We start from the raw sequence: 27,303 nt of genomic DNA, 5'->3' as shown, positions 1-27,303 counted from the left end.
ATACATAGATAATCTGCGTGAGGACATTAAGATTTCATACTTCAAAAATATCACTTTTTTTTTTTTTATAATTTAACGAAACTTATTGTCATCCATGATTAATCTAGATCGTTTACATTTATACAGCATCGTGGTGTGCATTGCGTACTACGGAAGCGTATTAGGCTCACATTGGAGTATGTTTTTCATGGCATGCGAAAATATTTTATCTGGCGGCCGCCACTTATTATCTGGCGGCCGCCACTTAATTATCTGGCGGCCGCCACTTAATTATTTGTTATTGTTTTTACAATTTAATATGATATCTGCTACGGTAATTACAGTGATTGTCGTTTTCAAATCCAATATTATGATTTAGAAATGATTTGTTAAATTTAATTTTGATTTTTATAATTTCCGGAAATCTGAACCGGTTACCGGATCTATCTTCTGTTATTATTACTAAATGAAGAAAACTGAGACAAAATCAAGGTGCTATGCTGTCATGTTACTACATCTAATTCCCTGTAAGCTACGTACGATAGCACTACGGAAATACTCCGAAAGCATGACTAAAATGCTACAGTTATGTTGAGGATACAAATAAATAAAGTTTTACAAAAAAAACCGAAATGTTTTGATTTTGTTTGAAACGGTAATATACTTGAATAACTTTACGTCACATGTATGAGCTTACTAGAACAGATTCTCGTAGAAGATATTCATAACAAGAAATATCTTTAAAAAAGATAAACGGCATAGTTTTAATGCCGTTGATTATAATGTAAATATGCTGGTGAAATAAATTAACGAACTAATACATTTCAGCACGGATAACAAAATTATATTGATTTGAATCATTTTTTGTGATAATAAGGCTGCATTTGAATCAGTAATATAATTTTATTAATGTGTCATTTGAAAAGATACATCCACTTATTCAGCTTGCATTCAATCTTAATTTTGTTTCGTTTTTAACTGCATATCTACATTTTGCATCTACCGCTACATTGACCAATCACATACTTCATCTTGAACAGTAACGCCACCTGTCGCGTCATATCCGCGGCCAAAAGTACATATTATACGGCTATGCCGAAAAAGAAATGCAGTAATTTGAGCTAATTGTCAAAATGTTCGTGATTATAAAATATAAGTCGCTAGAGGTAACTCCTTTATCGGTAAAATTGTGTCGATTATCACATCTGGGAAACAAAGCCGTGGCGCCCGGGGAAGGCTCGATGATATGGAAAAATCGATCAAGAGAACAAAGCTGTTCCACATCAACGGTAATGGTTCTAAAGAACATATTATTAGTCATAAAACGATTCCGGGTGGGGAGAGTTCGTTTCTTTTTTTTTTATAGTTTGGCAAGGTTTCGTTCCGATATAAGATATCTTATATATATGGTGTTCCGTTAGGGCCAAATTTCCAATATCGCTCCTTCGCTTCTTCGACCTAAACGCGAAGGAGTGAAGGAGCGAAAACACGATGGCGAAGGAGCGAAAACACGCTGGCGAAGGAGCGATGGAACTTCGTTCCTTCGCCATTGTGTTTTCAATCCTACATCACTCCTTCGCCACCGTGTTTTCGCTCCTTCGCCATAATGTTTTCGCTCCTTCGCCATCATGTTTTCGCTCCTTCGCCATCGTGTTTTCGCTCCTTCGCTCCATCGCGTTTAGGTCGAAGGAGCGAAGGAGCGATATTGGAAATTTGGCCCTAACGGAACACCCTATATGTAAGACAAGACTTAAAATTTACAATATATCGTGTATAAAATATCTCCCGTAGATCGTGAGTTCGAGGCCAGGTAAGGGCACGAGTCAAAAAGTTGTCTTCCTTCGTCATTTGTGTTGCAAGTTATATACATGTATCTATTTATTAGCACAATGTATCATATACACTATGTGTTGGTGATCCGAAGATATAGATTTGAATTTCCTGTCGTAGTTCTACCGAGAGAAATATATTATATACATATAAATATTTCTCGATAAAGGAGCGGAATGCTCCGAACATTTTACAGCGCCATTTTGTCCACACTGTTGGAATTACTTCTTTGTCCTTTATTAGATTTTAAGTAATTCGGATCCTTAAAATATATTATACAAATACAGACTTTGGTTGAGGGCAATCCATGGTTTTACGGACCTGACCTGGGCAAATGTTACTCATTGGTCCAAACCGGATAACATTACATTGATTATCTCGTTATAATACATCATGACGTCACCGAGAAGTCAATATGACGTTCTGCCAGGTCCGCGGAATGTTATATCAACTCCTTAGTGTAGTTCAGGTACAACAAGCTCAATAGTCAAGACTTCGCAGAATAATCTACAATTAAAAATGTATTAAAAATAATAAACGACATAAACTTCAGTTCGTGTTTATTTAGTTTAGGGTAGTTCTGATAAAACCATATATAAGCTTATATTTGAAAATATAAGGTTTTGTCATCTTATATTTCCATTGCAGAGAAAAAATCAGTTTTATTAGTTAGATAATTCTCTATATTTCACTGGCAAAACTGTAATAAAAAGATTTGAAATATAAAAATAGACTTCCATCAAAATGTACAATTACTGGAACGTAAAATGTTACTTTTAGTCTTTATTCTTAACATAAACTTTCGTTTTATTCATGAAATGAACATTTTATTCATGTTTTTTTTTTTATTTACATGACAAATCTGTAGAAATCATAATAAAGTAAATGCAGACTTTAGTTTAGGACAATCCATGGTTTTACGGATCTTACCTAAGAAATATGCACCTCGGCTTTCAGCCTCAGTGAAAATTGCCCAGTAAAGCTATTGAAATATATTACCGTTTCCAACAAAATCAAAAGATTTCGTTTTTTGTAAAACTTTGTTATTTATTTGTATCATCTGATCGTTTTCAAAGCGTTATCCGCAACATAACCGTAGCAATTTAGTCATAGGGAATTACATGTAGCAACATGACAACATATATAGCACCTTGATTTTGTCTCAGTTTTCTTCATTTAGTAATAATAACAGAAGATAGATCCGGTAACCGGTTCAGATTTCCGGAAATTATAAAAATCAAATTTAAATTTAACAAATCATTTCTAAATCATGATATTGGATTTGAAAACGACAATCACTGTAATTACCGTAGCAGATATCATATTAAATTGTAAAAACAATCACAAATAATTAAGTGGCGGCCGCCAGATAATTAAGTGGCGGCCGCCAGATAAATAAGTGGCGGCCGCCAGATAATTAAGTGGCGGCCGCCAGATAAAATATTTTCGCATGCCATGAAAAACATACTCCAATGTGAGCCTAATACGCTTCCGTAGCATTGCCCAGAACAACACTTACGAATCTATCATATCATAGCAAACTTAGTTCTCTCCCGGACTACATACTAGCCCCCTCCCGCGTTCTCTCCCGGACTACATACTAGCCCCCTCCCGCGTTCTCTCTCGGACTACATACTGGTCCCCCTCCCGCGTTCTCTCCCGGACTACATACTGGCCCCCTCCCGCGTTCTCTCCCGGACTACATACTGGTCCCCCTCCCGCGTTCTCTCCCGGACTACATACTGGCCCCCTCCCGCGTTCTCTCCCGGACTACATACTGGCCCTCTCCCGCGTTCTCTCCCGGACTACATACTGGTCCCCCTCCCGCGTTCTCTCCCGGACTACATACTGGCCCCCTCCCGCGTTCTCTCCCGGACTACATACTGGCCCCCCTCCCGGACTACATACTGGCCCCCCTCCCGGACTACATACTGGTCCCCCTCCCGCGTTCTCTCCCGGACTACATATTGGCCCCCTCCCGCGTTCTCTCCCGGACTACATACTGGCCCTCCTCCCGGACTACATACTGGCCCCCCCTCCCGGACTACATACTGGTCCCCCTCCCGCGTTCTCTCCCGGACTACATACTGGCCCCCTCCCGCGTTCTCTCCCGGACTACATACTGGTTCCCCTCCCGGACTACATGCTGGCCCCCCTCCCGCGTTCTCTCCCGGACTACATACTGCCCCCCCCCCCCTTCCCGGACTACATACTGGTTCCTGGTCCCCCTCCCGCGTTCTCTCCCGGACTACATACTGGCCCCCTCCCGCGTTCTCTCCCGGACTACATACTGGTTCCCCTCCCGGACTACATGCTGGCCCCCCTCCCGCGTTCTCTCCCGGACTACATACTGCCCCCCCCCCCCCCCTTCCCGGACTACATACTGGTTCCTGGTCCCCCCTCCCGCGTTCTCTCCCGGACTACATACTGGCCCCCTCCCGCGTTCTCTCCCGGACTACATACTGGTTCCCCTCCCGGACTACATGCTGGCCCCCTCCCCGCGTTCTCTCCCGGACTACATACTGGCCCCCCTCCCGGACTACATACTGGTTCCCCTCCCGCGTTCTCTCTCGGACAACATACTGGTCCCCCTCCCGCTTCCATTCCCCATCACACATACGCCAGCTCTGGAGCATTGACCGCTTCTATGATCTAGGGTCCACTCAGTTTGCCTGTTATCAGTATATCCCCGTCACAATGTCAATTTACATTGTTAGACCACAGTGGTGTTTCAAAAACCTACCAGCCAGCAAGGTGAAAAAACATACACAAAAATAAAAACCTAAGATATGTTTTGGGGATATTTCTGTTTTAGATAGGCATTTAATTAGGAGGAAAACACAATTTAAACATAATTCTTTAATTCAAGCAATTTCAAAAACTGACTTTAAACTGTTAAATATGGTTGTTATGGTAAGTCTTCTGGTCGATTGGTGTGGTTTGGAAATTCTACTGATATATTTCTACTTGATTTTGATTTTGGCGCTGTAGAATTGAGGCCGAGACCCTATATGATAAAGATACCACATGGCGGCATGCGGAAACATTATTACGAAGCTATCAGCTTCTCCAAAATCCTGTACTAATTGTTGTGTTACGGGCTCTACAACTGGTTATGTTTGTAGTTTTTGCCTTTACTGCTTCGAACTAGCGACCTTTCGCTCTCAAGGCAACCATCCTACCACCAGGCTAAAGGAAAATTCTCGTTAGTTTGAAATAGTAAAGACGACCTAATATGTTATACTTTTTCTCTTATATATAGTCGGTTAGACGAAACCTAACTAGAGGCTGAGTCGTGTAGGTGGTAAACCCGTAACTAAGGCCCGATAGTACAGTACACGGCGACTTCAGAGTCGGCGAAACGAAACCCGGCAAATCCCAATAGCCGGCGGGGTCATGTAGGCGAGACCTATACATGGAGTAGCAATATAAACTGAAATACACAATCAACTAGAGGCCCAGCGGGTCTGCATCGCTCACCTTGGTATTGTAGTATTCATGGCAGAAATATTTTAATTTACATTTCAATTATTTTTCTGCCTTTTTTGCAGCATCTTCTATGGTTTAAAGTTGTTTTTTTTTTCTTTCTATTTTGCAACATTTCCCCTATTAGGCCCCCTCTCTCCAGCCTAAGAGACCCATACCCTCCATGTATACATTAGATCACCTTAGTCCAATAATGCTTCAGACTAAATTCCATCAAAATCCATTAAGTCATTTATGACTAGTAGGGATTTAAAGGATTTACCTCAATTTACCCTTTAGGGCCCCATCCCTCTGGCCCCTTTAGGGTCAAAGTCACCATTTATGCAAAATCTGTTCCTCTTCCACCAAGAATGTTTCCGATGAAATTAGATTGAAATCCATCAATAACTTAATGACAGTAGCAATTTAAAGGAATTTACCCCTATTTCCCCTATTTGGCCCCGACCCTCTGGCCCCATGGCGGTCAGATTCACCATTTATGCAAAATATGCTCCCCTTCAACCAAGCATGTTTCTGATTAAATTAGGTTCAAATACATTCATAACTTTATGACTAGTAGAGATGTAAAGCAATGTTGACGGACGACTAAAGGACGGACGAACAGCCAAGGTCGACTAGTGGGGTGAAGTGTTCTGTCGGTCGACTAGTGGGGTGAAGTGTTTTGTCGGTCGACTAGTGGGGTGAAGTGTTTTGTCGGTCAACTTGTGGGGTGCACTCTTTTATTTTTATCAAGACTAGATAAAGTTTTGGAAGCATAAACACTTTACGTCAGGTCCAAGATAAAGGTCAATTAATTAGAGGTCACAGAATTGACTAATTATGGTATACAACATAGTGTCTTTTCATGATAGATACATTTTGTATATCCTGTGTACTTACCAAGAACCTGAAATTTGAAGTACTCAATATAATTAAATTTATTCTACACTGAAAAAGTTTAGTCTGGATTTGGCTTAAGTTGAAAATGAGAAAGAAATTAGAAATAATACAAAACACAGTTTTAACTTCAAACTTCAACTTTATACCCCAGTCACTTATCTGAAAAAAAACAACCCCATTACCGAATGAGTTAACAAGTATGACCAAAACATGGTTTGAAAATGGAAAGCCAGTCAGGAAATATAGCTGTATTATACCATGGACTACATTGTAATACAAGTATATGACTATACAAATGTACATTGAAATATGTACTGCATTTATTACATATAGTGTGCTGGTACAAGTGATTAGGGGTGGACAGGAGAGTGAAGTAGCATTCAATACTAAACATGGTTGAAAATGACCAGATATGGGCTTACTGCCAGATAAATATGATATTCTCCCAGGCAGGATACAGTAATAACAACACAACTCTAATTCAAGGCAGGTGATCATAATTTAATAGTGCAACAAAGTATATACTATTTCAAATTTTAACACTGGTACATTCACTTTCTCTTAATCTCAAGAGAGATTTTAATATGAAACATGTAATTAAATTAAATAACTCATATCACTCTATCATTAACAAAGTACAGAACCACATTGTTGATCTTAAACTCCTGTTAACTGATTTGGGGAATTTTGTCAACTGCAAAATCTCTCCGGTCTATCTACTGATCATTTAACCTTTGAATTCACATACACACTGTACAAAGGGTCTTTTGACACTGACAGAAATATGTTTGGATATGTAATTTGTAAAATATACATAGAGAATGTACTCCTTCCACATTACAATCAATGTAAAAAGACACTATGTATTTAGAACTGTCCTAACCATTGGTCAGCTTCACGACCTGGTCAGTCTCACCACCCGGTCAGCCTTACAACCCAGGACTGGGATAAAACCACTTTCACACTAACCCACATTGACAAGTGTAAATAAGAGAAGTATACAACATTCAATGTACATGTGCTGGATACTGGACGGACTTGGAGCACTGAAATACAATATACTGGTATACAAAGGACAGTCATTTAGTGTAGCTTCACTTAAAGTACTTTTATATGAGCAACATGAATGCACCTACATCAACTTTATTTGTGGTTGGCTTTTCCAACAACTGTTAAGAAACAAGTTTTGAAATATATACAGTTTTCTGTACTCCAGAAAACAAAAAATGAGTGATTTTTTTTTCTGAATAACATTATAATTTCAAAATTTGATTTCCTAACCTCAATATTACACCACAAAGTCAGAATGCACAAAATTAGTATGGCTGCTATAACAGCACAACATCAGTATTACAGCACTGCTATAACAGCACAACATCAGTATTACAGCACTGCTATAACAACGCAAAGTCAGTATTACAGCACTGCTATAACAACACAAAGTCAATATGGCAGCACTGCTATAACACCATGACCTCAGTATTACAGCACTGCTATAACAACACAAAGTCAGTATAGCAACACTCCTTTTCAGATTTTCAGAGTTTGGTGAATATTTTGATTGAGCACTACAGTAAACACCAGTTAAATAAAGTATTTGATCTACAACTACAAATTGTGCAATAAGTGAATTGGTATCTTCAATTAACAAACATGAAACAACGCACATGAATCAAAACTATATATATAAATAGGAGACGGCAAATGATAATTTAGTCGTACAACTGGTAACTACTCACTGATACAGGGACGGCAGACAATTACAGCCACAGACAAAATTATAATACTATTCAATGTTTGAGGTTTGAACTACTACTTTTTGTAGGTCATAATCTGACAGCTACGTTGCTGGTTCCATCTCTGGTGTCTTTGCGTCCTTCATAACCTCCGCGTATGATGGTAAGTCGTCTGATGGTGGGTTGGGAAGGTTGTCCAGATCTGGAGGTTCTGTACGACTGGCAGCAATGGGAAAGCCAAGAGGTGGTAAGGCTCCTGATTTTAAACCCGCTCCTCCAGTGATTGGAGGAAGAGAGTCAGTCTTGGGTGGAGGGTGAAATGTTGGTTCACTCTCCAAACGACTGCCAGTACGGTCGTCCTCATATGGATTATAGGGTGGGATAATTGGTGTAGGGGCACCTCTACCTCCTGTGATGTCCCCTTCTGGGTCACTTGGTGGTGGGGGTAGGGGACCAGAGTCTAGGGTCGACCCAAACGGCTTCTTAACCTGTGTCTCATCAAGGCTGCTTGATGTCTTTGATTGCACTGTGTTGGCATTCTGATCTGATACCGGTGCAGATGGCTGACTTTGCTGTTTCCAAAGCATACTATCCCCAACCTGCAGGGCAGCAGCCAACTTGCTTGCAACATCTTGGATCTGATGAAAACAAATATAGTTCATCTTAACAATCTCCTCTATAATGATTGTCTCAAGACATTTTTTTGTCTCCAACACTGGTTTATTGTCTTTTTCAGCAAGGACAAATGTGAAATTACAACTAGGACAAAGGGGTGATTACAACTAGGACAAAGGGGTGATTACAACTAGGACAAAGGATTGATTACAACTAGGACAAAGGGGTGATTACAACTAGGACAAAGGGTTGATTACAACTAGGACAAAGGGGTGATTACAACTAGGACAAAGGGACGATTACAACTAGGACAAAGGGTTGATTACAACTAGGACAAAGGGGTGATTACAACTAGGACAAAGGGACGATTACAACTAGGACAAAGGGGTGATTACAACTAGGACAAAGGGTTGATTACAACTAGAACAAAGGGGTGATTACAACTAGGACAAAGGGGTGATTACAACTAGGACAAAAGGCGATTATAACTCAGACAAAGGGGCGATTACTTTATTATGTACTTTGTAACTGAAAACAAGGACAAGTTTTATGTACAATGTATTTCATACATCTTATTGTCGTTATTACAGGATATTCTGACCAGACTCTGAGCTTATGTTACCAGTAAGGATCAGGTTGGTTTACACGCCATACATCTTATTGTCGTTATTACAGGAGATCCTGACCAGATGCCGGGCTTATGTTACCAGTAAGGATCAGGACGGTTTACACGCCATACATCTTATTGTCGTTATTACAGGAGATCCTGACCAGATGCCGGGCTTATGTTACCAGTAAGGATCAGGTTGGTTTACACTTCATAAATCTTATTGTCATTATTACAGGAGATCCTGACCAGATGCCGGGCTTATGTTACCACTAAGGATCAGGAAAGTTTACACTCCATACCTCTGGATCACCCCCATTAGGGTTCGTAGCCTTCAAAACTTTCATCTTCATCTCAAAGTCCTTAAATTGTTTGGCAGCTTCCCTTTTCTGTCCATTGTTGTACATGTAGAGAGCAAAGTTCAATGAAATCCCTGGATCTTTCCTGTACACAAAAAAAGATACCGGAAAGAAAATGTACAAAGGCATTTTTTTAAATATGGGATTAGAAGTACAAAAATTTACAATACTGTTTTATAGAGATTCAAAATATGTTTTAGGTATGGGTATAACGAGAAGAGAACTCATCTGTTAGATGTATTAACTATTCTTCATTTTATAACAAATTTCAACTGTTTTAACATTACACTGTTATGAATAATATCTTACTGGTCCAGTGTAAGCGCCTGTTCGTATGCCTGTCTGGCATTGTCTGGGTCCTCAAGATGTGTCAGGGCCACTAGTAACAGAACAATACACATCATTGAATTAAACAATGGAAATGAAATCTCCTATTATCTGACATAGGGTCAGTTAGATTAATGCATGGAGTATTTACACTACAAAACTATCCATTACATCTTGAGGCTGAAAATTATAACATTTGGTTGAAAATTTAAACTCATGAAAGAGTAACTGTGTATTAACGCAGCTTTCAGTATGTAAAATCAAGCTGTACCAAGAGTGGGTATTCATGGTAAAGTAATTAAACATGTCACAGACAAAGCCACAGATGGTTAAAAGGGGCTATAAATCAATAATTGGACACCACACATTAAAGTTCATTAAGGTGATGTTTACCTGCTAAGAGCATGAAGAGTTGTGCCATCTTTGGTCGGAGGTTGATGGCTGCACTGAGGAAGTGGAACGCTGAAGCATACTGCTGCATGGTCAGGTGAACAAGGCCCAGGTTGAAAAGGATCTTCCAGTCAAATGGTGCCAGATAATTAGCTCTCTTAAGGCAGCTGATGGCCTGAAAGTGAGGGACATAACGGTTTGTGTTGAAAGTTGTACCATTGTAGTGCATTAATGTTCATAAACATCACTGGATATCAGTAATAGATTCCAATATATCAATCTTATCAAAGTCATGTCACTCCATAATTACTACAAAGCTGAACTAATATCAATAGTCAGCACTAAAATTCATTGAATACAAACCAACTGACCTTGACCTCAGTGACCATGTCAACTGACAGCTATATTTTGTGAACAAGTTTTGTGGACTAGGTACTGATTGGTACATGGTATCTATTAATCCTATTTATTTGTCCAACTAACGTCAATAATTATATGTCTTAGTAGTTCCAGTTAGTGGCATTTAACCAAACGGTGTTGAATTAGGTGAAGCTATGAAAGGTATTGCAAAAAAAAACAATCATCGGGTCAACATACAAAACAACATACAATTCTGGTGTTAAAATCAAAACCACATACAATTCTGGTGTTGGTAAAATATGGTTATATGGTATATCAACAAAAGATCAGTTTTAAATATAAACAAGGATATAGTCGTCAAGATTTAAGACCCCCCCCCCATGAAATTAAAGTCGGCAACATTTTAACATGCATAAAATCATGAAACATGCGACGACATAGCATTTAGAATCATTACATGCTGCATGCAATAATTAAACATGGGCTAGGGACTTGGGTAATGCTTCTACCAAGCTAGTTTCATCAAAATCTTATCATTCTGTCGAAAGATACTGTGCAGAAAGCAATCAGCCAATTAGGTCACAGAAACCTCATTAAATATACATGGAATATGATGATAAATCAAAGATGAGCGAGGGATTTACGTAACAAATCTAACAAGCAAGTTTCATCAAAAGCAGATCCCTCCTTAAAAAGATATTGTGTGGAAAGTGAATCCGGAGGGCGGAACGATGGACGGAAGGAACCCATTTGTATATCCCTTATTAATTTCTGACTTAATGAGAACAGTTTGAACACTTACAGCCACAAATTTCTTCTTGCCAAAGAAACTCATTCCAATGTTGTTCCAGAGTGTTGGACTTTCCGGGGTTTTCACGGCTGCGATGCGATATTTGTTGAGGGCCACATCAAAGTCACCATGTGTCTGCATCATACTTCCTGCAGCCATAATTGCCTTGACATGGGTGGCATCATACGTCATGGCATTGCCAAGGTTCTCAAAGGCCTTCTGGTACTGTCCAATCTAGTGAAGACAGACAACAGTCTCTCAGACTACTACAGATTTAGAGATTCAGATTACTGTAGAAATTTAATTTTTTAGGTCAAAGACCTTATGGACTGTACTTTTTGAAAGGCAGTCTGGAAATGAAAAATAAATGTACAATTACAAAAGAATCTGTTAGAATGTGCACTTCAAAATACCAAAACGAATTACCTGCATATACAGCAGTCCGAGTGTGGTGAGCATGTCTGGGTTTTCTGGGGAATATCTACAAAAAAATGTATAAGTGTTATAAACTCTGACAGATAAGAAAACCTTAAAATTAAAAAGTATGATACTTCAGAGGTTATTTCATTATATTGATGAACACACTTATGATGTTGATGGGTTTATCTTACTCTACAGCTTGTTTGTAGATCTCAATGGCAGCATTGATATCCCCTTCCATCAGGTGGATCTTCCCAAGCATCACATAAGAAATCTCATGGCGTTTAAAAGCAAGTGCTTGTGTCAAACATTCTTTTGCCTGAAATATACAAGTGAATTAAAACATAGACTAATTTTTAATACTTTGTAACTATATATTTGTACAATGTAATTGTGATATATGACACTTTAATAAATAAATTGATTGAAATAAGCTTAGGCTATATTGGATAAATGTTTGGTTTTTAATGTTAAATATACATTTTAATACTTATCTTTAATATGTCTACTAGACATATACCTCACCTTGGCATAATCCCGGAGGTACATATAACATACACCTTGGTTATGGGATATTTCCTGGAAGATAAGATAAAAACAGGACATAAAAACATATATAACTAGCCATGATTTATAGTTAACAAGATGTATTACAGAGTTAATGTAATTTGAATGATTAAATGCAAGCCCCATGCAGGATAGGGAATATCGAAATACATATGCAGCTCTATTGTAGTGAAGAACTTATGTTCAAGTTATAATTTATGGTGTCTTTAATTTGTCAGATACGTAGAAGTCTGGCCACTACATGGCAGTACTTTCCCTAGTATTGTATTTCTGTACCTAACTAGCCCTGTGATGAAGATATATGCTACATGGCAGTACTTTCCCTAGTGTTGTGTTCCTGTACCTAACTAGCCCTGTGATGAGGATATATGTAAGGGACTCACCCAGTCTTTCTGTGATATCTTGGCCGTCTCATTATATACCTCGATGGCTGCCTTGTGTCTGGCTAGGAGGAACCTGGTATATCAACATATACTCTTGATTCAATGCTTCACAACTTAATGAATAGTTTGTAATATGTTGTACATGATTCAATGCTTCACAACTTAATGGATAGTTTTGTAATATGTTGTACATATCTACATCTTGAACTAATAACTTAATTTGAACCAAATAAAATTGATGTTTTTCATATACATATCACCTAACTATGTATGTGCCTTAAACCATTCCAATCCAGGTTAGAATACCTAGAGAAAAATTAAACCCACATGATCGGTCAGTTGACCCTATACCATTTGTCATCCGATTTTGTAATCAAATCCTGGCCACCTAGGTGAAAGGCAAGAGTGTTACCATTGTGTCACCAAAAAAAATCCTGTTTAAACTACCAGCATCATCATGCAATCAGAAGAATTTTTAAACTGCTTTCATACCAATGACTTATGTCTTGCACTTAATAACTTATAACTAAGCATATACAAAAAAATTCTGTTTTCAGTCCACCCATATTGATGATGTTGAATGTTCAGTTAAATTCCCACATGCAATTTTATTTCCTGTAATAACCCCTGACCTTACGTCAAACATTATGTGTTGACCCCTTGGGAATACGAAAGGTTATATATGGTAATTATCTGTATAAAAATAAGATATGTTAATTATTTTTAGGTAGCTTAATAATTCACTTTAATGTGACATTTAATAACTTACAGTGATCTCGCTGCTTGTTTTAAGTTATCAGCACTCGTTGGATTCAACAGTGTACATGTCTGAAACATCTCAAGGGACTCTTGAATTTTACCCTCTTGTCTCAGGATAAGGGCTGAAAGTACATGTAAACCAATTAACTCAACCAAAAGTACATGTAAACCAATTAACTCAACCAAAAGTACATGTAAACCAATTAACTCAGCCAAAAGTACATGTAAACCAATTAACTCAGCCAAAAGTACATGTAAACCAATTAACTCAACCAAAACTTACATGTAAACCAATTAACTCAACCAAAAGTACATGTAAACCAATTAACTCAACCAAAACTTACATGTAAACCAATTAACTCAACCAAAAGTACATGTAAACCAATTAACTCAGCCAAAAGTACATGTAAACCAATTAACTCAGCCAAAAGTACATGTAAACCAATTAACTCAACCAAAAGTACATGTAAACCAATTAACTCAACCAAAAGTATATGTAAACCAATTAACTCAACCAAAAGTACATGTAAACCAATTAACTCAACCAAAAGTACATGTAAACCAATTAACTCAACCAAAAGTAAACGACCCAATGTAACTGATTTCTCATTGTTTGTAAAGACTGGTCCTTGGACCCTGGTCTTATTAGACTGCTGCTCTGTGAGAAATTCATTCATTCAGCCATGTCTGTAATACTGTGATTTTGTTTTCTTTGTTGTCTGCAGGTTTTAGTGATTCTTCAGACTGACGCCCTTTCCCCAGACTGTAGTCTACTGACCTTGTACACACTCTCTGTCCTCTCCCCAGTAGTCTACCGACCTTGTACACACACTCTGTCCTCTCCCCAGTAGTCTACTGACCTTGTACATACACTCTGTCCTCTCCCCAGTAGTCTACTGACCTTGTACACACACTCTGTCCTCTCCCCAGTAGTCTACTGACCTTGTACACACACTCTGTCCTCTCCCCAGTAGTCTACTGACCTTGTACACACTCTCTGTCCTCTCCCCAGTAGTCTACTGACCTTGTACACACTCTCTGTCCTCTCCCCAGTAGTCTACTGTCCTTGTACACACACTCTGTCCTCTCCCCAGTAGTCTACTGACCTTGTACACACTCTCTGTCCTCTCCCCAGTAGTCTACTGACCTTGTACACACACTCTGTCCTCTCCCCAGTAGTCTACTGACCTTGTACACACTCTCTGTCCTCTCCCCAGTAGTCTACTGACCTTGTACACACTCTCTGTCCTCTCCCCAGTAGTCTACTGACCTTGTACACACACTCTGTCCTCTCCCCTGTAGTCTACTGACCTTGTACACACTCTCTGTCCTCTCCCCAGTAGTCTACTGACCTTGTACACACTCTCTGTCCTCTCCCCAGTAGTCTACTGACCTTGTACACACTCTCTGTCCTTTCCCCAGTAGTCTACTGACCTTGTACACACTCTCTGTCCTCTCCCCAGTAGTCTACTGACCTTGTACACACACTCTGTCCTCTCCCCAGTAGTCTACTGACCTTGTACACACACTCTGTCCTCTCCCCAGTAGTCTACTGACCTTGTACACACACTCTGTCCTCTCCCCAGTAGTCTACTGACCTTGTACACACACTCTGTCCTCTCCCCAGTAGTCTACTGACCTTGTACACACTCTCTGTCCTCTCCCCAGTAGTCTACTGACCTTGTACACACACTCTGTCCTCTCCCCAGTAGTCTACTGACCTTGTACACACACTCTGTCCTCTCCCCAGTAGTCGACTGACCTTGTACATACACTCTGTCCTCTCCCCAGTAGTCTACTGACCTTGTACACACACTCTGTCCTCTCCCCAGTAGTCTACTGACCTTGTACACACTCTACGTCCTCTCCCCAGTAGTCTACTGACCTTGTACACACACTCTGTCCTCTCCCCAGTAGTCTACTGACCTTGTACACACACTCTGTCCTCTCCCCAGTAGTCGACTGACCTTGTACATACACTCTGTCCTCTCCCCAGTAGTCGACTGACCTTGTACACACACTCTGTCCTCTCCCCAGTAGTCTACTGACCTTGTACACACTCTCTGTCCACTCCCCAGTAGTCTACTGACCTTGTACACACACTCTGTCCTCTCCCCAGTAGTTTACTGACCTTGTACACACACTCTGTCCTCTCCCCAGTAGTCTACTGACCTTGTACACACACTCTGTCCTCTCCCCAGTAGTTTACTGACCTTGTACATACACTCTGTCCTCTCCCCAGTAGTCTACTGACCTTGTACATACACTCTGTCCTCTCCCCAGTAGTCTACTGACCTTGTACACACACTCTGTCCTCTCCCCAGTAGTCTACTGACCTTGTACACACACTCTGTCCTCTCCCCAGTAGTCTACTGACCTTGTACACACTCTCTGTCCTCTCCCCAGTAGTCTACTGACCTTGTACACACACTCTGTCCTCTCCCCAGTAGTCTACTGACCTTGTACACACTCTCTGTCCTCTCCCCAGTAGTCTACTGACCTTGTACACACACTCTGCCCTCTCCCCAGTAGTCTACTGACCTTGTACATACACTCTGTCCTCTCCCCAGTAGTCTACTGACCTTGTACATACACTCTGTCCTCTCCCCAGTAGTCTACTGACCTTGTACACACTCTCTGTCCTCTCCCCAGTAGTCGACTGACCTTGTACACACACTCTGTCCTCTCCCCAGTAGTCTACTGACCTTGTACACACACTCTGTCCTCTCCCCAGTAGTCTACTGACCTTGTATACACACTCTGTCCTCTCCCCTGTAGTCTACTGACCTTGTACACACACTCTGTCCTCTCCCCAGTAGTCTACATGACCTTGTACATACAATCTGTCCTCTCCCCAGTAGTCTACTGACCTTGTATACACACTCTGTCCTCTCCCCTGTAGTCTACTGACCTTGTACACACACTCTGTCCTCTCCCCAGTAGTCTACTGACCTTGTACACACACCCTCTCCCCTGTAGTCTACTGACCTTGTACACACACTCTGTCCTCTCCCCAGTAGTCTACTGACCTTGTACACACTCTCTGTCCTCTCCCCAGTAGTCTACTGACCTTGTACACACTCTATGTCCTCTCCCCAGTAGTCTACTGACCTTGTACACACTCTCTGTCCTTTCCCCAGTAGTCTACTGACCTTGTACACACTCTCTGTCCTCTCCCCAGTAGTCTACTGACCTTGTACACACTCTCTGTCCTCTCCCCAGTAGTCTACTGACCTTGTACACACACTCTGTCCTCTCCCCAGTAGTCTACTGACCTTGTACACACACTCTGTCCTCTCCCCAGTAGTCTACCGACCTTGTACACACTCTGTCCTCTCCCCAGTAGTCTACTGACCTTGTACACACACTCTGTCCTCTCACCAGTAGTCTACTGACCTTGTACACACACTCTGTCCTCTCCCCAGTAGTCTACTGACCTTGTACACACACTCTGTCCTCTCCCCAGTAGTTTACTGACCTTGTACACACTCTCTGTCCTCTCCCCAGTAGTCTACTGACCTTGTACACACTCTCTGTCCTTTCCCCAGTAGTCTACTGACCTTGTACACACCCTCTGTCCTCTCCCCAGTAGTCTACTGACCTTGTACACACTCTCTGTCCTCTCCCCAGTAGTCTACTGACCTTGTACACACACTCTGTCCTCTCCCCAGTAGTCTACTGACCTTGTACACACTCTCTGTCCTCTCCCCAGTAGTCTACTGACCTTGTACACACACTCTGCCCTCTCCCCAGTAGTCTACTGACCTTGTACATACACTCTGTCCTCTCCCCAGTAGTCTACTGACCTTGTACACACTCTCTGTCCTCTCCCCAGTAGTCTACTGACCTTGTACACACAATCTGTCCTCTCCCCAGTAGTCTACTGACCTTGTACACACACTCTGTCCTCTCCCCAGTAGTCTACCAACCTTGTACACACACTCTGTCCTCTCCTCAGTAGTCTACTGACCTTGTACACACACTCTGTCCTCTCCCCAGTAGTCTACTGACCTTGTACACACTCTCTGTCCTCTCCCCAGTAGTCTACTGACCTTGTACACACACTCTGTCCTCTCCCCAGTAGTCTACTGACCTTGTACAAACACTCTGTCCTCTCCACAGTAGTATACTGACCTTGTACACACTCTCTGCCCTCTCCCCAGTAGTATACTGACCTTGTACACACTCTCTGTCCTCTCCCCAGTAGTCTACTGACTTGTACACACACTTTGTCCTCTCCCCAGTAGTCTACTGACCTTGTACACACACTCTGTCCTCTCCCCAGTAGTCTACTGACCTTGTACACACTCTCTGTCCTCTCCCCAGTAGTTTACTGACTTGTACACACTCTCTGTCCTCTCCCCAGTAGTCTACTGACCTTGTACACACTCTCTGTCCTCTCCCCAGTAGTCTACTGACTTGTACACACACTCTGTCCTCTCCCCAGTAGTCTACTGACCTTGTACACACACTCTGTCCTCTCCCCAGTAGTTTACTGACTTGTACACACTCTCTGTCCTCTCCCCAGTAGTCTACTGACCTTGTACACACTCTCTGTCCTCTCCCCAGTAGTCTACTGACCTTGTACACATGTACACACTCTGTCCTCTCCCCAGTAGTTTACTCACCTTGTACATACACAGCATATTCACACATGCCCCCACTCTCTGCCAGCTGCTCCTTAATGAGAGATTTACAGCTTTCATATTCCTTCCTCACGTAGTGAAGGTGTATCAGCCAATTTCTCCTCTCAAAGATTGGCAACTCAGGTGCTGAATTAAAATTAATTATCGTAAGTAAATTTGTACTGATAATGTAAAATGTGATACTTTTATTGGCTTATCATAAGAAATCATTACAGACTACTCATATTTTATAAATCATCATTACTTCAGAAATTGTGGCATTTGATTTCTGTGGAGTCCAGGTAACCAGAAAAAAAATGTTATCGATATACAGTATATGTCTTTTGTATCATCAAATTTCTTACAACATTCATTGTCAAAAACTCCAAAACAGTTCTGTTATAGCAGAAACATCATATATACTACATGAAATTCTATATATTTTCTAAATATCAATATAACACAGGTACTATAGATTTATGACTTTTGACTTGTGTTACCTTTCCGTGGTTTTGGCTTAGGTGGTGCCACAGGAACTTGAGGTATACTGGTCACAATCTGTGGTTCTAGATCTAGCTCCGGCGGAGGTGCATAGTTTTCCTCCTACAAAGATTTAAACAGATGAAATATGATATATAGCCTATTCACTTGGCTTAGAGATTGAGATGCCATCTTGATGATGAAGTAATTATGGTTCAAATCTTTGTGTAATACATTAACTATATACTGAAATGGAAACAATGAAATATGTTTATATCTTCTACCAATTGAATGACCTAAATGTACCTCAACATGGTACCTGATGAATACAAACCTATGTATATACTGCAGCTTTGTCTTTATGTTAAAGGCAGTGACGGTGAAGGTAGCAAATTAGCAGTGACAGTGAAGGTAGCAAATTAGCAAGCATAATTAACAGGTGTTTTCTAGGATGAAATTCCTTCTTTTAACTTTTTCCTAGTCAGGTAATCTATCAAAATTCTTCAGTAGGACAAAAAGCATCGTGATTAGTGGGAACAGTAATGTATGTAATGGTGTCGGTGGCAACCAATCGTACCCGAGATGAAAACCACATGGAATTTTCATTTATGTAGTATAAAAAGAAGCTAATTGGTCCGAGGTCTGATCTCTAGATGGGACACCTGATTCTGCTGGTACATAGGCAAGTATTACTACGACAAAATGTGATCTATTTGATAATGTCGCAGGGTGATTTATATAGTTATATTTTATCTTATTTAGTAATTAGTCATTTATTAAGTAGCATCATCATCAATTGCACCAGCACCTCACATTCATCTAATCACTATGCACAGTGTGTTGTCCAGGTATGTCCATGCATGTTTTTGTATGTATGTTTGTATGTACGTATACATGTATGAATGCATGGGTGTATTTATGAATGTAAGTGTTATGCATTTGTGAGATCTAAATATGTTTTATTTGTATTTGTTACAAAACTTGAATTGAATCTGGAATTTGGTTACTGAACCGAAATGGATTGAATAAATAATAAGAACAACCTTTTGGAGTTGTCCTATTTTGTCATCCACCTGGGACCTAACCCACCCCTGCTACAATAACAAGTTGTTTATCCAAGTGTATACATTTTCTCTTATGTCATGGTGGTTGAATTTATGTAGTAGGTTGTGACTGACTTTTTCAAAAGCTTTATAAAAAATCAAGAATGAGCATGTCTGTATGTATTTTGTGAAATCATTAATCAATGAATTATGTTTCACAAGATTGTCTAAAACCATGCTAAAGACATTATTGATTATTATATACATATATCATACACATACATGTATATATATATAAAACATACTGTAAAAACTTGTGTAATTTGCGCACCAGTGTAATTTGCACAGGTACTTTTTGGGGCTGAAAAAGCTGAATTGAAAACGTCTCTACCTGTATAATTTGCGCACCCCCAACTTCAAACTTTATTTCAGTACAAAAAAACTGCGCAGATTGCAAGAGTTTTTACAGTAGAATAAGTTTTGCTGATCTTTCATCCTGACTCCCTAGTCCAAATGATTCTGACTATCCACACAACAGGTGATCTAGGTGCAATAACATAGCTCTGGACGACGGACGGACAATTTCTAACGGGTGGCCGTTTTCAGAGCTACGATTCCCTTTTAATGATGGTAATGTTGCAAAACAATGAACCTCGAAATGCTACAGATAGCAGATGTTGTGTAACTGTGCAATAAAATTTGGTATCATTATAAACATTTCTTAGTAATGTACCGTCACATCTATATTATACTACACTGAGTTATCACACTGAGTTGTCTCAGTAATCCGCCATGACGCTTCTCGGAGAACTCTCACGAGGATGCAGATCCAAATATGGTATCTGTGAACATATATGGATGAATTCGAAGCTACTATGATTTTTGTAAGTCTTGTGAAGAAAACACATCTTACTTTGTGTAATTATTCAATTTCATAATGTTTCACCTGGCTCATCGAGGTATATAACTCGGAATCGAGTTTATCTGTTGAAATCTTGCGGAAAATCTCATTAGCATCAATTTTGATTGCCTGATAAGTATAAGGCAATTGACCTTTGCACTTGTATCAAATATGGCGGTATATATGTTTGAACTGATTTCTCCGTGTCTTGCCCGTTTTGGATTTTAACATTTCTGTCAAAGGAAATTGAATGACGTAATGTGCAGATTTGTTGATTGAATACTGATAATAGATACTGGAAGCATCATTTTACATGTGTTACAGGTAACAGGGCACAAAGCATTCCTCACAGGAGTGAACTCTCATGATCAACTAAAGGCCAAAACTAAAGTGAGGTTGTGTTTAGGGGGGTGTGCCTAATGAGTGTCCTGTGAGGAATGAGTGTCCTGTGAGAGTTTTTTCACGCCCCGCAATTCGTTAAGTGATATTTTTAAATATTTTTTTCTGTATCAAACAGATGAACATCGAACCCATTAACATGCAAAATTTGACTTGGATTGGACGTGTGCATATTATGCATTTTTAACGACATAGTTACGGTGCAGTGCACATGCGAGTGTCCTGTGAGGTTTTCGCACGCCCCGCAATTCATTAAACGATATTTTAAAATTATTTTTTCTGTATCATACAGATGAATATTAAACCTAATAACATGCAAAATTTGACTTTGATTGGACGGGTGCATAACATGCAAATGTAACGGCGAAGACGAAGTAACGGTGCCATAAAACTGCGAGTGTCCTGCGAGGAATGTGACCTGTGAGGAATGAGTGTCCTGTGAATGTTTTTGCACGCCCCGCAATTCATTAAATGATATTTTAGAATTATTTTTTCTGTATCATACAGATGAATATCTAACCTATTAACATGTAAAATTTGACTGTGATATAACGAGTGCATACTATACAAATGTACCGGCGAACACGAAGTTACGGTGCCATAAACATACGAGTGTCCTGTGAGGAATGAGTGTACAGTACTGTGATTGTTTTTGCACGCCCCGCAACTCATTAAATGATATTTTAGAATTATTTTTTCTGTATCATACAAATGCACATTGAGCCTTTTACCATGCAAAAGTTGACCTTGATTGCACGAGTGCATATTATATAAATGCACCGTCAAAGTTACATTGCAGGGTGTCCCGCGAGGTGTTCGCACGCCCCGTGATTTTGTTTACCTTTCGAATACAGTGTGTACTAGGCTAACTAGTGAGTGTCCTGTGGCGCCGTGCCAACCTCGGGTACCATGCCGCAGGCATGGTCACTGGTGATTGAACTGCTCAAACTTCAAAACTATGTCCGTTATATAAGAAATACAAATACACCTATTTTCTCCCAAAGTCCGTTTATAAGAATTATACAATAAATAACTTTATTACGCCTGAAATATACGTATTTTATCCCCAAGTCCGTATATAATAATTATTCAAAAAATTAACTTTATCATGCTCGAAATATACGTACATTTATGTATTTTCTCCCAAAGTACGTTTATAAGAATTCTACAAGAAACAACTTTATTACGCCTGAAATATACGTATTTTATCCCCAAGTCCGTATATAATAATTATTCAAAAAATTAACTTTATCATGCTCGAAATATACGTACATTTATGTATTTTCTCCCAAAGTACGTTTATAAGAATTCTACAAGAAACAACTTTATTACGCCTGCAATATACGTATTTTCTCCCTAAGTCCGTTTATAAGAATTATACAAAAATTAACTTTATCATGCTCGAAATATACGTATTTTCTCCCAAAGTCCGTATATAATAATTATACAAAAAATAACTTTATCATGCTCGAAATATACGTATTTTCTCCCAAAGTCCGTTTATAAGAATTATACAATAAATAACTTTATTACGCCTGAAATATACGTATTTTATCCCCAAGTCCGTATATAATAATTATACAAAAATTAACTTTATCATGCTCGAAATATACGTATTTTCTCCCAAAGTCCGTTCATAAGAATTCTACAAGAATTAACTTTATTACGCCTACAATATACGTATTTTCTCCCCAAGTCCGTTTATAAGAATTCTACAAGAATTAACTTTATTACGCCTACAATATACGTATTTTCTCCCTAAGTCCGTTTATAAGAATTATACAATAAATAACTTTATTACGCCTGAAATATACGTATTTATCCCCAAGGCCGTATATAATAATTATACAAAAATTAACTTTATCATGCTCGAAATATACGTATTTTCTCCCAAAGTCCGTTTATAAGAATTCTACAAGAATTAACTTTATTACGCCTACAATATACCTATTTTCTCCCTAAGTCCGTTTATAAGAATTATACAATAAATAACTTTATTACGCCTGAAATATACGTATTTTATCCCCAAGTCCGCATATAATAATTATACAAAAATTAACTTTATCATGCTCGAAATATACGTATTTTCTCCCTAAGTCCGTTTATAAGATTCTACAAGAATTAACTTTATTACGCCTACAATATATGTATTTTCTCCCTAAGTCCGTTTATAAGAATTCTACAAGAATTAACTTTATAACGCCTACAATATACGTATTTTCTCCCCAAGTCCGTATATAATAATTATACATGTATATGTATATAAAGTGAGTTAGTTGGCATCACCAATCAATTCATATACACTGTACTGTTAATTACCTTTTGAAAAAGGAACGATGTAAACAAATAATTATGGTTAATAAAATATAATGAAAAGTAAAATCCTTCAATATTTAACTAACGCTCACGATCAACATGTACACCAAGAAAATGCACAGTCTTAACTTTTAATGTAATTTCTAATTACACGTATTTAGTAAAAGTGCAAATACACTGTCTACATAGTTAACGCACTTTAAAGTTTAAATACATTTAAACATATAATTGACGGCAGTACTGCTTTTCGTACATTACCAATAACAGTTGTTTTTAACGTTTAAAATTTAAGGCCTTTATTTCGTAGAGCAGCGCAAAAATCTTAACCTATTTACCCTTTACTCAGTGATGACTTCAAAATAGTTATACTATTAGTTAATATTCATATCTATTACACGCCTATCAATTCAACAAAACGTGCAAAAAACTGACATGACACTCACCTTAAACTTACTGTAAATTCGTCGTAGCATTTATTTTATCCAAATATATTTTATTGACAAAAAGTACAGGGGGATTTGGCACAAGTTTTTGCAACTAATCAACGCCCTTTCCCAAAACAAATACAAAATTACAATATTTGACAAAATAAAGACTAAAGGTCACCAATTCAATATTTTTGTAATATCTTTGTAACATTGCTCTCCGATTTGTCAAGCGGCAGGAAGTACAGAACAAACAAATATCATGCATTTTAAAATCTATTACTTGTTTTTCGTAGCATTTGCTAAAATGTACTTGTTGATAGTAATAGACATCGCGTATATGTACGAATTGTGGGGTGTGCAAAAACCGCACTGGACACTGCACCGAAAATGAATAAATTTTCGATGTTCATCTGTATGGTACAGAAGGAGTTAACAAAAAGGACTACTTATCGAATTGTGGGGCGTACAAAAACTCTCACAGGACACTCATTCCTCACAGGACACTCACATATATGTATTGCACCGTAACTTCGCCGGTATATTTGCATATTATGCACTCGTCCAATCAGAGTCAAATTTTGCATGCTAATAGTTTATATGTTCATCTATATGGTACAGACAAAATAATTTTAAAATATCTTTTAATGAATCGCGGGGCGTGAAAAAACTCTCACAGGACACTCATTCCTCACAGGACACTCATTCCTCACGGGACACTCATTCCTCTCAGGACGCTCACATGTGTAATGCATCGTAACTTTGCCAGTATATTAGCATAATATACACTCGTCCAATCAAAGTCAAATTTGGCATATTAATCGGTTAGATGTTCATCTATATGATACATAACAAAATATATTAAAATGTCACTTAACGAATCGCGGGGCGTGCAAAAACCTCACAGGACATTCGCATGTGCACTGCACCGTAACTTTGTCGTAAAAAATGCATCATATGCACACGTCCAATCCATGTCAAATTTGGCAGATTAATCGGTTAGATGTTCATCTGTATGATACAGAAAAAAATATTTAAAAATATCACTTAACGAATTGCGGGGCGTGAAAAAACTTTCACAGGACACTCATTCCTCACGGGACACTCATTCCTCTCAGGACGCTCACATGTGTAATGCATCGTAACTTTGGCGGTACATTAGCATAATATGCACACGTCCCATCTAAGTTAAATTTGGCATATTAATCGGTTAGATGTTCATCTCTATGATACAGAAAAAAATATTTTAAAATATCACTTAACGAATTGCGGGGCGTGAAAAAATTTTCACGGGACACTCATTCCTCTCAGGACGCTCACATCGTAACTTTGGCGGTACATTAGCATAATATGCACACGTCCCATCTAAGTTAAATTTGGCATATTAATCGGTTAGATGTTTTTCTGTATGATACAGAATTTTTTTTTTTTAAATATCACTTAACGAATTGCGGGGCAGATCAATCGATTAGATGTCCATCTTTATTATACAGCAAACATAATTTTAAAACATCAGATAATGAATTGCGGGGCGTGAACAAAAACGCTCAAATTTTATTAACATGACAATATATCACCTGTCGACCTGTTTGTGATTGTACATTACAAGTTTTCAGACTGAGATTAACAAATTCTATGTATTAATAACAGTTTACCATTATATTTGGTTATATATTATGTATAAGTTATATTGTTCAATTCTATATTAATACGTCTAACTCAAGTAGCTTAAACAATGCATTAAGTTATCATATGTGCGTAAATTACATGTAAAAGGAGCAGCACAAACCGGCCCGCACATTTAAGAAAAAAAGGTTTCAGCAGTTTAATTAACAGTGATCCATGCCTGCGGCAAGGATATATAACTAACACGTCAAGGTACCCGAGGTTGGCACGGCGCCACAGGACACAGGTGGTACATGTGTATAACCATCGGTAAATGGGGCGTGCGAACAAATCGATCAGCACCGTAACTTTGTCGTAAAAAATGCATCATATGCACACGTCCAATCGAAGTCAAATTTGGCATGGTTATGGGTTAGATGTTCATCTGTATGAAACAGAAAAAAAAAATAAAAATATCACTTAACGAATTGCGGGACGTGTAAAATCACTCACAGGACACTCATTCCTCACAGGACACTCGCGTGTGTAGTGCACCGTAACTTCGCCGATAGATTTGCATATATTTGCATTATATGCCCTTGTCCAATCATAGTCAAATTTTGCGTGCTAATATGTTCTATGTTCATCTGTATGCTAGAGAAAAAATAATTTTAAAATGTCTATTAATGAATCGCAAGGCGTGAAAAAACTCTCAGGACACTCATTCCTCACAGGACGCTCACATGTGTAATGCATCGTAACTTTGCCGGTACATTAGCATAATATGCACTCGTTCAATCAAAGTCAAATTTGGCAAATTAATCAGTTAGATGTTCATCTGTATGATACAGAAAAAAATATTCGAAAATGTCACTTAAAGAATTGCGGGGCGTGAAAAAACCTCACAGGACACTCGCATGTGCGCTGCACCGTAACTTTGTCGTAAAAAATGCATAATATGCACACGTCCAATCAAAGTGAAATTTGGCATGGTAATGGGTTCGACGTTCATCTGTATGATACAGAAAAAAATATTTAAAAATATTACTTAACGAATTGCGGGGCGTGAAAAAACTCGCACAGGACACTCATTCCCCACAGGTCACTCATTAGGTGGACCGGTTTAGGGAGACAATATAGGAAGAAGAAATCTGTTCAACTCTTACGACCAATCAATGTTGTTTATCGGTGTCAGAATTTATGACATAAGAACAGCAATGTCTTTGTACAGTAAATGTTTACTCTAATTGTTTTGGCACCATACAGGAACAGATAATAAAATCACAAAAAAAATGATTTCAAAAGACATGCCTCCTCGACTGGTATCATCATTGTCTGGTATCATCATTGTTTAGCCATTTTATTATTCATTAATTGATAACACCCCCTCTTCGACCATATACCAGATATCGCCTTGTCGTCCAGAGTTATCACAGCTCGACATGCTCGTAGTCTTGATGGAAACATTGCATGGTCTGTTCAGTGTTCATAGCCTATTTTGGATATCGGGAGTTTTCCGGCTCACCAGTTATGATAATGACATATCATGCTCACGGAATAGCTAACTCTGTGCAAGTGTAAGTGTTTAACTTGAATTATTTCAACACATACCTCAGACGGTGTTGTTTTCTCCGGTGACAAGTTCTCATCTTCGCCGATGTCAGCCATGTTGTATTTAGCAACGTCGATGCTTGGAAAAAGACCGAAATTTGATTGGTTTAAATATAGGCAAGGGGAAATAACCCTGCTAATTGTAAATTCGTTATGGGAACAATACACAATACTTTATGTATGTAGCAAGACAAGTAAACAAGTAGCAACCATTGTGTGAAACATATCACATAAACTAAATGTTTATGTTAAGTAATGTGATACAAAATCAACAATATGTATACTTTATTTGCTCTCCATCTTTTAGATAGATCTAGATATTTGTTACCCGTTATATCTTTAAGATATATACATTGTATCTTTGTTAATAAATATATTTTTTCTCGGCCTATCTACCTTTTCATTTTTTAT

General features: G+C 38.8%; 1 protein-coding gene across 1 annotated transcript; it reads right to left on the bottom strand.

The window, feature by feature from the left end:
- Window positions 1-6,654: 6,654 nt before the first annotated feature.
- Window positions 6,655-26,976, bottom strand: LOC117337572 (Bardet-Biedl syndrome 4 protein-like). Its single transcript, XM_033898613.1, has 13 exons — window positions 26,893-26,976; window positions 18,613-18,715; window positions 18,116-18,259; window positions 13,498-13,609; window positions 12,729-12,801; window positions 12,304-12,357; window positions 11,970-12,097; window positions 11,785-11,839; window positions 11,371-11,592; window positions 10,212-10,383; window positions 9,801-9,870; window positions 9,435-9,576; window positions 6,655-8,548 (listed from the first exon to the last, which is right to left on the bottom strand). The coding sequence occupies exons 1-13, from the start codon at window positions 26,947-26,949 to the stop codon at window positions 8,015-8,017; spliced, it is 1,866 nt and encodes a 621-aa protein (XP_033754504.1). The 5' UTR covers window positions 26,950-26,976; the 3' UTR covers window positions 6,655-8,014.
- Window positions 26,977-27,303: the final 327 nt, after the last annotated feature.

Source organism: Pecten maximus, chromosome 11 (assembly GCF_902652985.1).
Source record: "Pecten maximus chromosome 11, xPecMax1.1, whole genome shotgun sequence".
NCBI lineage: Eukaryota > Metazoa > Mollusca > Bivalvia > Pectinida > Pectinidae > Pecten > Pecten maximus.
The sequence above is the reverse complement of the archived record's forward strand: the minus strand, read 5'-3'. Positions and strand labels throughout refer to the sequence as shown.